We start from the raw sequence: 15,945 nt of genomic DNA on the forward strand, positions 1-15,945 counted from the left end.
CGGATGAAAATTCCTTTCGGAACACTGCCAGGTGTGCATTTAACAATACAGCGTAAAAAGTACAATTTCCGCTTTTCAATTTCACACCGAATCCTGCGTATTCCAACCATACTTTCGCACATGTCGGATCGAGTAGATGGTCTCAGGTTTAGAATGAATTTAACTGCATAATGCTGAAATGTTTCTAGCTTTCGAATATCGGATTTAGTTAAGTTATTCCATAGTTCACATCCATATAGCACAGACGAAAGTATAACTTTCTTGTAAATGCTGATGAGTGTTAACGGTTTAGTGTATACACAATCGGTTCCCATACGTGTGATTGAATGTAGCATGTTGCGGCCTTTTTTACATGCGTTGTCAACGGCGTCGGCGTTTTTAAGGTTGGTGGACAGGAGTACTCCTAGGTGTATATCCTTGTCTACAGTTAGAATTGGATTGTTGTTAATTATTCAATCTATACTTTTGCAGGCGGTACGAAAGGTAAGTATTTTGCATTTTGATGTATTAAATTGGAAGTTCCACCTTTCAGCGTAGCTTTGTGCAACGTCTAACAATGTCTGCAGGGCTTTCGGATTAGTGGTGACAAGAGCAACATCATCAGCTAAACATGGATTACCACATGCAATAGATTGAACTTTTGCCCCAACTTTAGTCGACTCCAATTCGATCAGCATGTCATTAATGTGAAGTAAGTATAGGAATGTTGAGATGATTCCTCCTTGTCTGACTGACCTTTGAACTTTGAGCCAGCGTGATTGAGCACCATTATGAACTACAGCACTATATATGTCCTGATATGCATTGCGTAGCATTCTAAATATACAGCCGGTCACTCCAATATTATAAAGTTTGTTAAATATACCGTTGTGTTGTAGTGTCGAAGGCCTTATATGTATCTAAGAAGGCCACATAAACTTTGCATATATATATTATATTATATATATATTTCAGATTTAAATTAGGTACATAATTTGTATTGTTGAAAGTTATACATTTATAATATGTACGTATTGGTTTAATGGTTGCAACATATCAAGATATACACATGCATTGAAATAAGAGCAATTACTTTCACTATATCTTTATATATATATATCCCATCCCCCCCCCCCCCCCCCCCCCCCCTCTCCTCTCTCTCTCCCGCTAAACCAATTTGTAAACATGTTAAAAAATAATATTATATTAAAATATTATATTATGCCATCTTGCTGTATTTTTTTCATGTATACTTGTGTCGGGAAAGGTGTTTTTTGCCCAATCCCTTATATACATATAAGTTACAATAAAAATATGTTTAAATAAAAAATCAGGGTAACTATTTATGTCAGGTTTCGTAAGAAAATAGAACACTCAGTATCCATATTTTTAATTTCAACACATCTTATTGACGAGATGTTAAGTCAATAGGAATGGACATCAGGCATAGCCTATATAAATCAATATCGTGATACACTTATTGATTGATCTTCATATTACTTTAATAAGGACGAACTTTGATATTTTACCCAAACGTGCATATACAATTTACATATATATACACACAATACTAATCATAATAACAACATTATCCGTAATAAATCATGTTCGATATAAAAATCAAAGTTATGTAACCCTAGCTGGTAAATACTAGTCGCAATATACCGCTCGGCTAGAGAGATCTTCTCTTTAGCTCGATCGGTTAAGCGTAACTAGTAAGCCAGAGGTCCCGGGTTCGATCCCTAGCGGAGGCAGTGATTTAAATTTGATTAATCATGCGCTCTGTTACATATATATACAACAAGATGGTACAAAAATGTATTAAAACAGAGATAACCCGAATTGCAGTTGTGACCATACACAGTGCAATGTCAGACAGCTGCAGCTGCAGTTACAGCTTCGATCAAAAACGAATACAAAAACCTGTCATGTGACATATATGCAAAATCAATTAAATTAGTTCTTTGATGGTCTGAAATATCTCGGCTAAGATATGCTCATTGACCTGCTGTCTGTCGCGCATATTGCACACAAGGTCGTGTGTCATTTGGATAGATATATCTGTGTGTATCAGTATAGAAGTCCATCACTTTGATGTGGCGTATGGTCTCATATATATGTATTGAACATGTTTTTATATCTCGATTATCAAGAAATATATTCATTTCTTACGTTTGTAGTGATGTGAAACTGGATACTTATCTGACAAAAATATCAGTCGTGTGCATTTCAAAATATCATATATATATGAATAGTTAGTTAATCTTTTTTGTTTGTTTTTTTACTTTTTTTTTCTTGCTTTTTTTTTTTCAAAGTTATATTTTGTTAAATCTTTATTTCAGATTATCGATTGTCTTCTGTTGTAAGAATCAACACAAACATTAGCATTATCCCTGCCAGGTGTATGACGGGGACAATAACATCAAAACGTCACGAACCCTCTCAGCTGGATCAATACAGAACTCTTTTATCCCAGAAAAACCAAAAATCACATCCACGACATCATACGTGTGATATGACTTGTCATCCTCCTTTGTGGAGAGCTCTCAATCCCACCCATCGAAGACGAGCCTAATAGATGAATCTGTTTAGCAGCTCAGGTTGACATGTAGCCTATGGTTTATTGTAAACGCCCAACAGGAATATAATCCGGAAACTTGTGTTTTATACCGATAAAGTATGTGTTACAAACACATGTACTGTACAGATTTTTACGATGGGTTTTGAATTTCTTCGATTTTTTTTCCATCTATGTATTGATTTATTTTCCCTCTGAATTTAATATAAAATGTGTGTATTTGATTTCTATACGACAGTATACGTAGATTATAATATGAGGATACATTCTTCATCGGATTTTATGACTTCATTTTGGGCATATTTTATTTTACGACCCAATGCAAAATCATAATGGTAGAAATAAAACAAGAAAGACAAACATAATTCATATTACTTATAGAACTCGAATTCCAACGACTATAATGTGTATGTTAAAGGTCTATGGTATTTACTTGATCAAATATAATTAAAACATGAATCATATAGATAGATTTCTAACCGTTCAATAATGTCTAGTTGTCTAATATTTCGCGGTTGCTCCAGTCGGAGAAGTTCGCAGTTAATAAATTCCATGCAAACACGCCTTCTCAACATTGCTTTTCTTCGCGTTATGTTAAAACGCCGTTGATATACGGAAATTAAATCCATCACGAAGATTACCAAATCTACTGTAATGTGAAATTAAAAACATTTACCGATAACGTAATGTCAAAAATAACCGTAATATCCTATAACAGAACATGCTGTTTGACGTCACGGGTCACACTCATATTTTGCTCAGTTGTCATCGTTGTAAGCTTCGCAACTTGTAGATACGTACATATGTATGCAAAATAGATAAATGTTGGTGGTTTGATCTCTTAATCTTCCGTATGCTGCATAAACTGATGGTTTTGTTTTCTATTATTCATGTAGTTAGTCTAATTAACATCCAAACTTAAATATTTCTTCAACTACGTCTTCCCCCTTGTTATTGACACCAGCGAATATCAAATCTGAGAACTACTTTTTATTTAAAAATGGTCACCTTCAGGTGGAAACAGGCCAAATTGCGTCATGTTCCTCTTTCATACGATCCAGCTAACATGTACATGTATGTATGTACACCAAAAAGACAAAACAACTTAGAAATATATCAGAATACTCAATCTAATTAAAACCAGATGTACATTTGCATTTTGCACTACGCTACTTTCCGTATGAACATTTTTAGATACAAGATGTTGTTTAAAATAACTTTGTGTTTAACCTTTTTCTATGATTATACTTTAAGATCCATAAAATGTATTTTTGTTAAACTAAACTTCATTACTTACGCTACCAAATTACTCTTGATTTGATACTTACACAAGCAGAAAACAACTCAAGCAATTGAATACGAAAAACATTTTGTAAACGTTACATTACATTATGCGAACGTTTCTGATGAAATAAATATGAGTTCCTTCTTATTCATCGTTATATTAAAAAAAAAAGATTGCAGGATTTCTTTGTCCATGTTACGGGAGCAGGATCGCTGGCAGAGCGGGTTTGCTGGCCCACCGAAGCGGGATCGCTGGCTGAGCGGGTTTGCTGGCCCGCCGGAGCGGGATCGCTGGCTGAGCGGGTTTGCATGCCTTCCGGAGCTGAATCGCTGGCTGAGCGGGGTTGTTGCCTTGTCAGAGCGGAATCGCTGCGTGAGCGGGATCGCAGCGACATCGCTTGCGCGGGATTACGGCGGGATTGCAGCGGGGTTTTAATCCCCATCGCTCGACGGGCGCAAACGTGCTGTGAGCGTTTGGGTACCAAATCACCCTCCTCGTACTGTATCTATACCACAAGTTATGTACATGTACATGTATGTATCATTGGTACTCTCAGGACATGCCTGTTGCCATGGCCACTTGGGCCCAAGGGCCCAAACTCAAAGTTATAATTACCACCATACACCTTATACCTCCATAACACCCTACCTATATATATAGGTATCAGATGAGGATCAGTCTTAAGGTGTGCCTGTTTTAACACTTGGCTATTATAGTTTTGTCAAGTCCCCAATTACCCCCCGTGGGTCCATTTATAGCATGCTGTGTCAGGCTCCTGCCTAATTACCTACATGTAATTAGCATCTAACACTACCCATATATAATAACCACCTGTGGACGTTTTTCAAAAATGTATAGGTTTTTTTTGCGAATCTTCAAAAAATAATTAATTTTTATATACATTTTTCTTCACAATAAATTAGATATTCAATAAAATATATGCTGATTTTCTTTAATTACAAAAAGAGGTAAAATCACCATCAGTTTTAAGGTAAAGAACCATAATCATTTTCTTTATGCAATAGGGAAACACTTAAATGCTGATCAAAATGTATTCCAAAATTTTGTTTTTAAACAATATTGCAAAAAACATGTTAGCATGAACTGTAAAAAAAACTTTGGCTTAAGGTTCACATGTGTATATAATACATTTGTTAGCAGGTAACTTTACTAGTGAGGTGACACCTGAAGGATGTCACAGAAAGAATGAAGCGTAGTGAGGGGCGATAACTCTGTTTCAGCAGTTTTCATCAAAACCGCTCAATATCTGAGTTTCGACCTATAAAAAGACTGTGTGGTTCATAAGACAAAAAATACCCACACAGTTGAACTTGCAGTCCCCTAATGCCTCCTTTTACCAAATTGAATTAAAATCGAACTATATTTAAATTTCCACCAATCAGAGGCAAGAAATTGGTGGCCATTTTGTTTAAAGCGTGAAAGTGAGGCTTCGACAGGAACCGGTGTCCTTGATGTACTTACATATCAAATTTCATCAAATTCGGACGATATCTAAATCCTGACGAATCAGATGTAAGGAAATGCTGAATCGGAGTGCCTGGCAGGGATTTCAACAATCCGGAAGAAATAAAACAAAAACAAAACAAAAAATAAATAAATAAACGGGATACACGCTTGACCCGGGGCGTAAAAAGGCTATTTCGAAACAAGAAATATCTTTAAAAAGATAAACGGCTTAGTTTTAATGCTGGTGGTTATGATGTAAAACTGCTGGTGAAATAAATTACGAACTAATACGTTCGGATAACAAAATCATATCAGTTCTAATGATTTTTTTATGATAATAATAATACTGCATTTTAATCAGAAATATACTTTTTTAATGTGTCATTTGAAAAGATACATCCACTTCTTCAGCTTGCATTCAATCTTAACTTTGTTTCGTTTTTAACTCTAAATCTGCATTTTGTTTTTACCGCTACATTGACCAATCACATACTTCATCTTGACCAGTAACGCTACCTGTCGCGTCATATCCGGGGCCAAAAGAATATTAAACGGCTATGCCGAAAAAATGAGGTGGATGCCCGGGCGTACGCCTGGCTACGCGCCTGCTTTTATCAGATAGAAATTTGTCCGGTTTCTGAAAAATAACTGGCATCTCTTAGTTTGGGGCCTGTTCTCATTGTAGTAGTTGGTGACTACCTCACCGAACAACATGCAGGTGGGCTGCCGTATGCCGGCATCCAGGACACAACCATGACAGCACTGAAAATAAATATCTTACTCTTACATGTTTGATTTTCTATGTTTTCTGTGATAATCACCCTTTTATTTTGAGGTGGGTCTCTTTGTAGTAGTTGGTGACTATCTCACTGAACAACACATTGGAGGCCCGTCGCACACCATCAACAGTAAGGAAAGTACTTCAAAGTGTCTAGTCCAAGGACAACCGCAATTTACTGCGGTGTGAGGCCTTCAATTGCAATTAACTGTTCAAACTTCATTTTTTTTTGTTTCTACAGTATTTTTACTTCAGTAGAACACAAGAGGGAAATTGATTGCAGTCAGAGGCCTGCAAAGTAGAATGCGCCTCCTGATGTTAATATATTTTCCATGGCAGTGTTGGCCTTAAAACAGAAAATACATTGTGAACTGTTTACACAGGTCCCTGTGCAGCTGTATTCTACCTGTGTGCAGATGGCATTTCGAAGACTATTTTGTAAAATTTTGATAATTAAATCCTGTTATATAATTCTTTGATATTGTCAAATAATCTCTATAAAACATTTGTAGTAAGTTAAAATAAATCTTAATACAAAAGTAATAAAATGTATACAGTATATGGTTCCCCACCTATAATAATTTAAGCTGACTTAATGAGATATGATAAATATATAATAGAGTCTAGTTCAATTTCTTTTAATTTGTCAGAATTTATTTCTTGCACATTCTTTTCTTCGACATATGTAAACAAAAGGTTTAATTAAATATGTTACAGTTAGTATAGTATTTGAGGCAAAAGATATTCTCAAAATTTACTGATTTTTACCTGTGCGCAGATGATATTTCCAAGGAGATTATTTTGTAAACTTATGATTATTAGATAAATTCTATTAATTCTTTCATTTTGTCTGATTATTTTCTGTAATACCTTTTGTATAAAGTTGAACTTATTTTAAAATCAAAGTATCAAAACAAATAATGTTACCTTTATAACATGGTTTTTAACCCAAAATTACTGAATTTAACTTAATGTGACATAATAATTAAGTTGTTTAAGTATAATTTTGTTACAACAGGTTTTTCGCAATCTAATTACATGTAAATGCGACAAAATGAATCAATTCATAATTGACATTATTTTAGTACTGTATAATTTTGTCAGAACAGGTTTATGTAAACAAATAACAAATATTGAAATATGTTGATAAAGTATTTCAGGTAAAGATATTTGAAAATTTACTAATTTCAATATGTGTGCATATATGACATTTTGAGGGTGACATGAATGGACCTGAAAGGACCTGAATCTGGACCTGAATGGGTTTTAAAGGTGTTTATTGATTATAAATGTGTTATTTCTCAGTGTTTTATGCAAGAATGGGTGTTATTACATGTCGAAACACCATTTTCATTTGAAAAAACAAATTTGAATGATGTTTTTTAAAGCTCGATAAATGATTTTAGCTGTATTATAGGTAAGTTTGTATAATAATTTTTTTTGTGCATAATACAGGAAGAGATGTTATTTCATAGTAAAATACTATTTCTGTACAAAAAAAATCATAGTGATGTATTTTACAGCTCGATAAATAGGTCTCTATTCGAACTGACAAACAGGCGGACCTGAATGGGATCGAGTGGACCTGAACGGGATTTTAGCTAAGTTTGTATAATATTTTTGTGCATAATGCAAGGAGATGTTATTTCATAGTAAAATACCATTTCTATTTTTTTTTAAATAAAAGATATATATTTTAATAAAGTTATGTAAACGAGTCGCTAATCGAACCAACAAACATGGTCGACCTGAACGGGATCGGTTGGGCCTGAATGGGAGTCTAGACATGTCCGTGTGAGTATTCAACAAATAATAAAACTTTTGAAAAAAATGTAGAACTCTTGGCCATTTGAAATGTTAATGATTAATGATTTACATCAGAGCATTTATACGCACAAGGTGGGCTGCAGATGAAAACCTATTTATTATTTAAAGCACTAATGAATACCTATCGACTGAAAAAAACAGACATTTTCTACAAGAGTTTGGTACTTTGAAAGAACTTCTTCATCAGTTTCCCTTTTAGCCAATTCATCATAACCCAAGTGGAGGACCAAAATTTTGTAATTTGTTACCAAGTTCTTCAGCTGATTCCTGCCTTTTCAAATGTTAATCCACTTTTGGAAATAACATGCATGTCACATTCATTGCCATTTTCAAAATGTTGGTAAAAATACCTAATCTGAGAATTGCCAAACACTAGGGTGGCCATCATGAAAAAAACTAACAACACTATTAGCACTACACAATTACTTAGTAAAATTATTTTTTGAAAATATAGGAAAAATATCTAGTAACAATAAGTATTAAAAATGATGAATTATTATATACCAGATTAACAGTAAAGCACTAGTATGGGGGGGGGGGGGGCGGCGTTGTGGACAAGCCCATGTACGCCAGTCGCTCTATGGTGGTGTAAAATTATCCCACGTTATAGTTTTTGTCGTGGGAGGGCGACCGAAGGGAGCCAAGAGGCTTACTATATAATTATATTAGAAATTTATCTTTATATATATTTATTACATTATTTTTACAAAAAATATCGGTAGATATATATGTGTGTTCAAGAGTGAGATTATTGTCGTATGTTGGTGTTCAAATAGGGGCGATAAATAATGTGTCTGTTTTGTACCCCTGGTCTAAGGCCATCAGTTACACCTGACAGTCGAGGACGTCACTGCTTCCGTAAGGTACAGTACTTTGTCCTTTTGCCGGGCTTGGCTGGAGGTATAGATGGTCCGGGGTGTCCCTATAGTGTATGCGGGTTTTTATCTTATACTAGTGTATGCATATCAAAAGTATATAAGAAAAAATGCAGAAAAAAGCGGCAGTAGAAATTTAATAAAAAACAAAGGATTTAACATGAAATGGAGGAGGAAAATTTGTTAGCTGTCTAATACTTATAAAAAGTAATTTATTGATATGTGAGGGCTAATGTACCCAGCTTATTTAAATAATTACGTAATAGCTACGTATAAAATGTATAAGCTAAAACATTTTAAAATGTAAAAACAGTAAAAAAAAATAAAAATAAATAAATAAATTCAACTAATTCCTCTGCCACTGGAATAGTTGTCTGATATCATTTTAATGAACAAAAATATTAAAGATATTATAGTTGCCAGGCGGACTGTGTCCTTTAGTGTCCTGGCCAAAAAAGTGGGAGTATGTCTGCAGTGAAACTATACACAGTTTATAGGTCCACTCGATCCCATTCTGATCCGCTGTGTTTGTCGTTGGATTAGTGACTCATTTATCGAGCTTTAAAAAACATCATTCAAATTTGTTTTTTCGAATGAAAATGGTGTTTCGACATGTAATAACACCCATTCTTGCATAAAACACTGAGAAATAACACATTTATAATCAATAAACACCTTTAAAACCCATTCAGGTCCAGATTCAGGTCCGTTCATGTATTTAGGAGGACCCACATTTTGAAGAAAAACTATTTTATAGAATAATAATAAAATATTGGCAATTCTTTAATTTTATCAAGTAATTTTTTATAATACCTTTTTTAATATGTTGATATTGATTTAAATTCAAAAGATGAAAATAAAAAGAAGGTTCCAAACCCTAAATTAGTTAATTTAACTTAATGCAACAGAACAATTGACATAATCTTAGCTAATTTTAGTAAAATTGTCAGAACCGGTTTCACGCACATGGCTTTCTTTTGCACATGTATGTAAGCAAAGGGTTGAAATATTTTGATATGGAATTTATAATAAAACAACTTATAGATATTTAAAAATTTACTAATTGATGAAATTTCAAAGTTGACTAGTAAAATTGTGATAGCTAAAACCTGGTAACTCTTTGATTTTGTCAAATAATTTTCCATCTTTTACTTTTTTGTAATAACCTGAAATTAATTTAATTTCAAAAGTTAAAAAAAATTACACACCATCTTTCTACACCCAAAGTAACTGAATTTTACTTAATGCGACATAATAATTGACAATGTTAGCTTAAATTTGTCAGGAAAGCTTTCATGCATATTATTTTCTTCGATGCATGAAAGTGTAAGGTTAAAATATGTTGTATGGTATTTGAGGGAAATATATTTGAAAATTTACTTCATTCACTTATCAATACAAAAGATGATATAATTTGTCACTGTCCTAAGAACCATTTCAATAAAGGGCAGGTCAGAGACTTTTATTTCAAAATTTAAAGCATTTGAATATAAATAATTCATTAAAAATTTGAGAAAAAAAACTGTTAAATTGAAAACAAATTGATCAATATACTGCTAGTGTGTACTGAAGTACATGTACAGTAGTTCCTTGAAAGTTCGTGTCATTGTAAGCTGATATATCAATTAACTAGGCCTAACGAAACAGTAATTTCATTAAACAAACAAACAATACAGAAAATAAATATTACATATTTAAACGTCGACCGTCTCTAAAACGTGAATGAACACGTATGACATTTACAAGCTTACGCGAGTTTAGATAATTTGTTATCGAAAAGAACTGAACGCTGGTCTGGGTTGACGATGAATACCCATTACTGATCATGTCAAGCAACCAATTTGGTCATAGTAGAACAGCTATAACCTCCAATGTCACCTTTAATATGATATAATATTAAAAAGTTCTGGTCCTGGCAGTAAAATGTAATATAACTCACTTTGACTGCAGTTTAAGCCTTGAGTTGAACGAGTAAGCGGCGTGAAGTCCCCGGTGTTATTTTATCCGGAACTCCCCAGGGAATCATTTCAGGGACAATACCCGATGAGTTCCGGATGGCGTTATTCTATAGTTTTCCTTTATATATGCGGAGAAGCCGACAGAACCAAATTTGTTAATAGTTTCAATTACGTATAAACTTCATACATCAATCTTAACGGACCTGTTGATGTTAATACAGACTTAAAAAGACATCATCAATATGATTCGCGCAAAACAAATATAAAACCAGTTGATCCACAATGATTTTAATGCTGATAACTCTGTATACCGATCTGGTCCATCTGTTCCAACTGTGCTGAACGGAAAGGAAACGCCCGGTCTAGCGTCATCAAAACAGGCAGCCTATAGCTATTTATAGGTAATTACCCCAGTCGAGTGGAAAAATACTGAGAAGGTCGAAAAAATAGGCCATTTTCAAAACAATATTGTGGCCGTTCTGCTAAAGATATCGAAAAACTAAACAGACTGTTTTATTCAGGAAACATTTATCTCTTTGTATGACCATTGTATATATCCCTGGATTTTTTTCTGAATTTTGAGGGCGATTTAAACAGAACCTCTCGGTCAAAATGTCGATTTTGACATGTTTGACCCAAAATATCTCACAAAAACGATTTTCCACAGAGATACCAGATACACCCAGACCTAGTTCGAGCCGAGTTTTACAATGGCTCAAAGTATCAACCGAATTGTATGTGCCAATTTTTCTGTCCTCAAATCGCTATTATATCCGGCAAAATAGGCGAATTAGCTCGTATTATCATTACGTTCCGTAAGGAACGATAACTCTAATGAGTTATCGCCCCTCACTACACTTCATTCTTTATAGAAGAAAATTATGGAATTACAAATACAAGTGTTGTATAATTCCAGTGTTGTATGACAAATACGGCTCCAGATACATGAACATGTATGTGTGTTATATAAGTTTAAAACTGTTGCCCTCCCCCTCCCCAAGTTTGCCAGTACAGTATATGTACGTGTATTTCATAACAAAAACGACCTTAATTGTTCCCTCAGGCCATTATCTCATTCTGTGTTACCCGTAACTGATACCTATACCTGGAATCAGATCCAATATGTTAAATCTTCAAAGTATTAAATACCTGCACACGGGTGCATGTACAGAAATTTCAACTTTTTCAGTAGAGGAAGACGGAAGGTGTATAACAAGTAACATATAAAACAATGTACCTCTTATAAACTAAAAAATTTGAAATGTTGAACTGTTATGATCACTTAATTACCAGTACATTCAAAGAAGCTCTTTCTTTAATTGTTAAATCAATGTTTAATTAATTTCTTTATGTGTTCAAGTTTCTGACTTTAAGCATTGGGTGTATATATTATGGGCTGAATTAGGTTTTAATAACCATAATATCACATCAAAAATGAAATTTTGAATAGCTTAATTTAATCTGAAATTAAACTACAATATAAATTAAATGTATCAAATTGAAAATGTTCAAGTGACGATAATTTTTTTTTAAATGTGTTATTATATACTTTCATGTGATGGAAACAAAATTACTGGAATTAAACATGTGAAATATATAACTGATTAATCAATACACAATATAAAGTACCAAAAGATAAATGAAACTTGGCTTGATCAATTTAACTTAGTTAAAGGATTTATGGAATAAATCTGTCTTAACTTAGTTACAGTGTATAATTAACAAGAACAGAAAGGTTGAAATATATCATCAAACTAAACTTCTATAACCTTTTTAATAACTCTTTGAATATTACTGCCATATAGCCTTACATATACAGTACAGGTAAAAATCACAGGCAGCCTTTGGTACTGCCCATTACCTGTATGGGGGGTTTTGCTGTTCATCACCTCTTAGGATGTAGTGCACTACTAGTTTACCTGCAGTTTAAATGTAGTGCACTACTAGTTTAAATGTATAGTGCACTAGGTGTAAAGTTCAGCTTACACTCAACTGTAAGTATAGTTGCTTCCACACATAAAATACCCCTGGTATGCATTTTGCTAGAATCATTCATTTCTCACTGACAAAGTGTATGTGTATTTGAATTATCGACCTGATTTACTCCGCGTTTTTTGCAACAATCAATCAATAAGATGTTGAGGTTTATCAAATAACAAAAATGGTAATGTAAAAGTTCAAGGAGTAGTAGTGTGCAGCCAGCCGGGATCGAACCCGCGACCCTCGGCTTACTGGTCCGCCGCTCTACCGACTGAGCTAAAGGGAAATTCCCCCTAGCCGGAAGCTAGAAGGCGACCATACAACTGTGTACAGTATCTACAATTAAAAGGTGGCCTGTTACAGTAATATCTGATTATAAATGAAAAAATCACAATATGAACCTTCAAAGTCTTATATCATAGGCCTACAACTGAGCTATCGTAGATAGATACTTATCACCGTTCAGACTATACCAAATATGCCTGCAATGTTACATTTAAATTTGCCTTACAATAATTCTGTAGCATTCTAAAAGAGTAAAAACATCAAAAAGTTGGATGGTATTGGATTGAAAATAAATGTTCCTACCACGCAGAAACTCCAACAAAGTCAAAAATGGCAGCCGGCAATCATCAGGGTAATTCTCGACGACATCTACTCCACCCTTCTTAAATTCTTCAAGAACAGATACATTTATAATGTCTTTAATGTAAATCAGTCCAACTTTCGGATATCTACTATATTTCTTGTCCAATGTTTTCTCAATTTCATGACTTAGTTGAAGATGGACCCATGCATCGCTGAATGATTTTCCTGCTAAAGCATTACTGTTGTGTATAACCAGGTTAAGGAAAGAAGGTACTGGAGATTCAGTTTCTGTGGTGATTATCTCCAAAAAATGTTTGGCGGTTTCCTCCTCTTCAGATCCCTTGAAGTTCTGCAGGCTAACTGACTCCTGTGTCGTCGCCATTTTTAAGGCGTGCGCAGGAAATCAAACTGATGAAGTTCGAGGAAATGCCAGAGTTGTCATTCAATCTTTTTCATTACATGGGTTTCTATTCATAGATGCTGTCCGATGCTGTACATGCTGCAAGACCCTGTCGGAAGTGCGACTTGCAAGATCTGCGCAGGCGCAATAACGTTAGCTATATATAGTTATAGCTACTTTCGATTTAGATTCTGTATGTTGTGTGCTCGCTAATTTAATTAAAGTCATTTGCACTACATTACTCTCCGGAACGCGTTAAAATAATGTTTTACGAGTAAATGCCACGTAAACCATTATCGTGTTAATACAAATTTACACGTAAAACAAAAAGTTATTATAATCTATTCTATTGGTTCCTCAGGGTGGCATTTCTTCAAGATTTATTTGAAGAATATACTAGCTATGGCAAGATTTTATGTCAAGTTTATTTCTTGTATAGATTAATAAAAAAAAGAATGATCTTCTTCACGGGACTCGAATCAAGCAATGCATATAAAACATAAAATTATCTAAGATGTGCAATATTGTTGACTGGGAAATATATGCGCTTAATCAAAATTTAAACAGTTTAGATCGAGAGCTCGATCGGCTCTTAAATCATAAACTCTATCTTAGTTTCTCAAAAATTTATCTAGTATATTTTTGAAACCGTTTGTATTTGGTGCGGATATCACAGATACTGATAGAGAGTGCTGCTTATTTGTTTCTTCTTTGTGCTGAAGTTGCCCGTTGTGGGAACAGTTTTTTTTTCTAGTTTGTTTGTTTGTTTGTTTGCCCCACTTACACTTACACCATGCTTGGCGGCAAAAATATTTTTATTGAAACATAGAAATATCTCTATTTATTAAAAAAAAAATACAGATATTTGTATTTAAATTTGACCAGTATTTATATCTTTCTATAATAGAAATATCTATGTTTTGAATAGAGATATCTCTATTTTCTTAAAAATACAGTATTTAATTTAATTAATTATGTCTTTATTTTAAATACAATGTACGAGAGAAATGTACCTCTATTTAAAATATAGTCATATGTATCTCTATTTGATAGATAGATTGAGATATCGGAATAAAATAGGAAATACCTCTAATGAATTATGTCAAGCCGTTGGTAGTTTTACCAATTTAATTCAGATATCTCTATTGAAAATGGAGATATATATGTATCTTTAATATATATATATATATATATATATATATAGATATTCTATCGAAACAGATGTCTAATTAAATAAATGATTTATTTTTTATTTTTGACATACATGTATGTATCTATCTTAAATACAGATATCTCTAATCATTAAATTAATAGAGATATCTAGATATATGAATTCATTAAGTAAAAACGCAAACGAATTGCCATAGTGTACCGCAGTCTGAGATAAAATCAAATTTGCAATGTTTATTTTTGCTATAAAGTATAAATTATTTGTATTTTCAACTTTTAATCCGTCTTCATTCATGGATGGGTTTTAATGAAATTCTGTGTATTGCAAAAGAAATATCTAGAGTTTCTTCACAAAATTTACAGGTGAACATGTTAAAAGGAATCAAAATTAGTCACAAAACCAAACTTCTCTTGGTACCGTGTTACTTAATTCACTCAGTTACTAAAGTATTGTCAAAATGGCGATGCAAACATTTTATGTTGTAAATAACTTTTGATTTTAATTTCTCTAGTTTAACGTCAACGGAAATTACTGAAAATATTATGAATATGAACCAATAATTTTCAGCATGCAAGGTTTTACTATAATCGACTCATCATCAAATTCAGATAATTTTATTGAGAAAAAAAAAACAACAAAAATCTTAAGATTACATGTATGCATATAATTGAATTTTGCGCACCGCTTTTCTGTATACTACTGTAGTCTCTTCTCAACTACTGTATCTTCAATTTATTGAAGTTGGACAGTGACCACACTGGAAAATTATTCAGCATATAGCCACCAGATTCCTGCTGTGTGCGTGCACTCTATAGACGTATCCAAAATAAGACCTCAAAACACCATTAATATGAGGGTGTTTAATTTTCTTACCTAACTACGTACACTTGTGTCGTAACCGTTTTTATTATACAGAATACTCGAACTTGGTACCATAAATACTTGCTAGAATTGGTAACATAGCTTACATAAAAACCTGCAATGTTTGTCGATAGCATGCATCACGTACATGTATAACCCCGAATGATTTGCAAAATTAAAAGTGGAGAAAATGCGAAT

At 33.5% G+C, this 15,945-nt stretch overlaps 1 protein-coding gene across 1 annotated transcript in view; it reads right to left on the bottom strand.

Annotated features, from left to right (window-relative positions):
• LOC117325897 overlaps positions 1–13,839 on the bottom strand; it is a 29,662-nt gene extending 15,823 nt beyond the window's left edge. The window contains exon 1 of the mRNA XM_033882401.1: positions 13,316–13,839. Coding sequence (XP_033738292.1) covers positions 13,316–13,697 — 382 coding nt within the window. The 5' untranslated portion in view covers positions 13,698–13,839. The remainder of the gene's footprint in view (positions 1–13,315) is intronic.
• Between the last annotated feature and the right edge of the window lie 2,106 nt (positions 13,840–15,945).

This window comes from Pecten maximus, chromosome 4 (genome assembly GCF_902652985.1).
Source record: "Pecten maximus chromosome 4, xPecMax1.1, whole genome shotgun sequence".
Classification (NCBI taxonomy): Eukaryota; Metazoa; Mollusca; class Bivalvia; order Pectinida; family Pectinidae; genus Pecten; species Pecten maximus.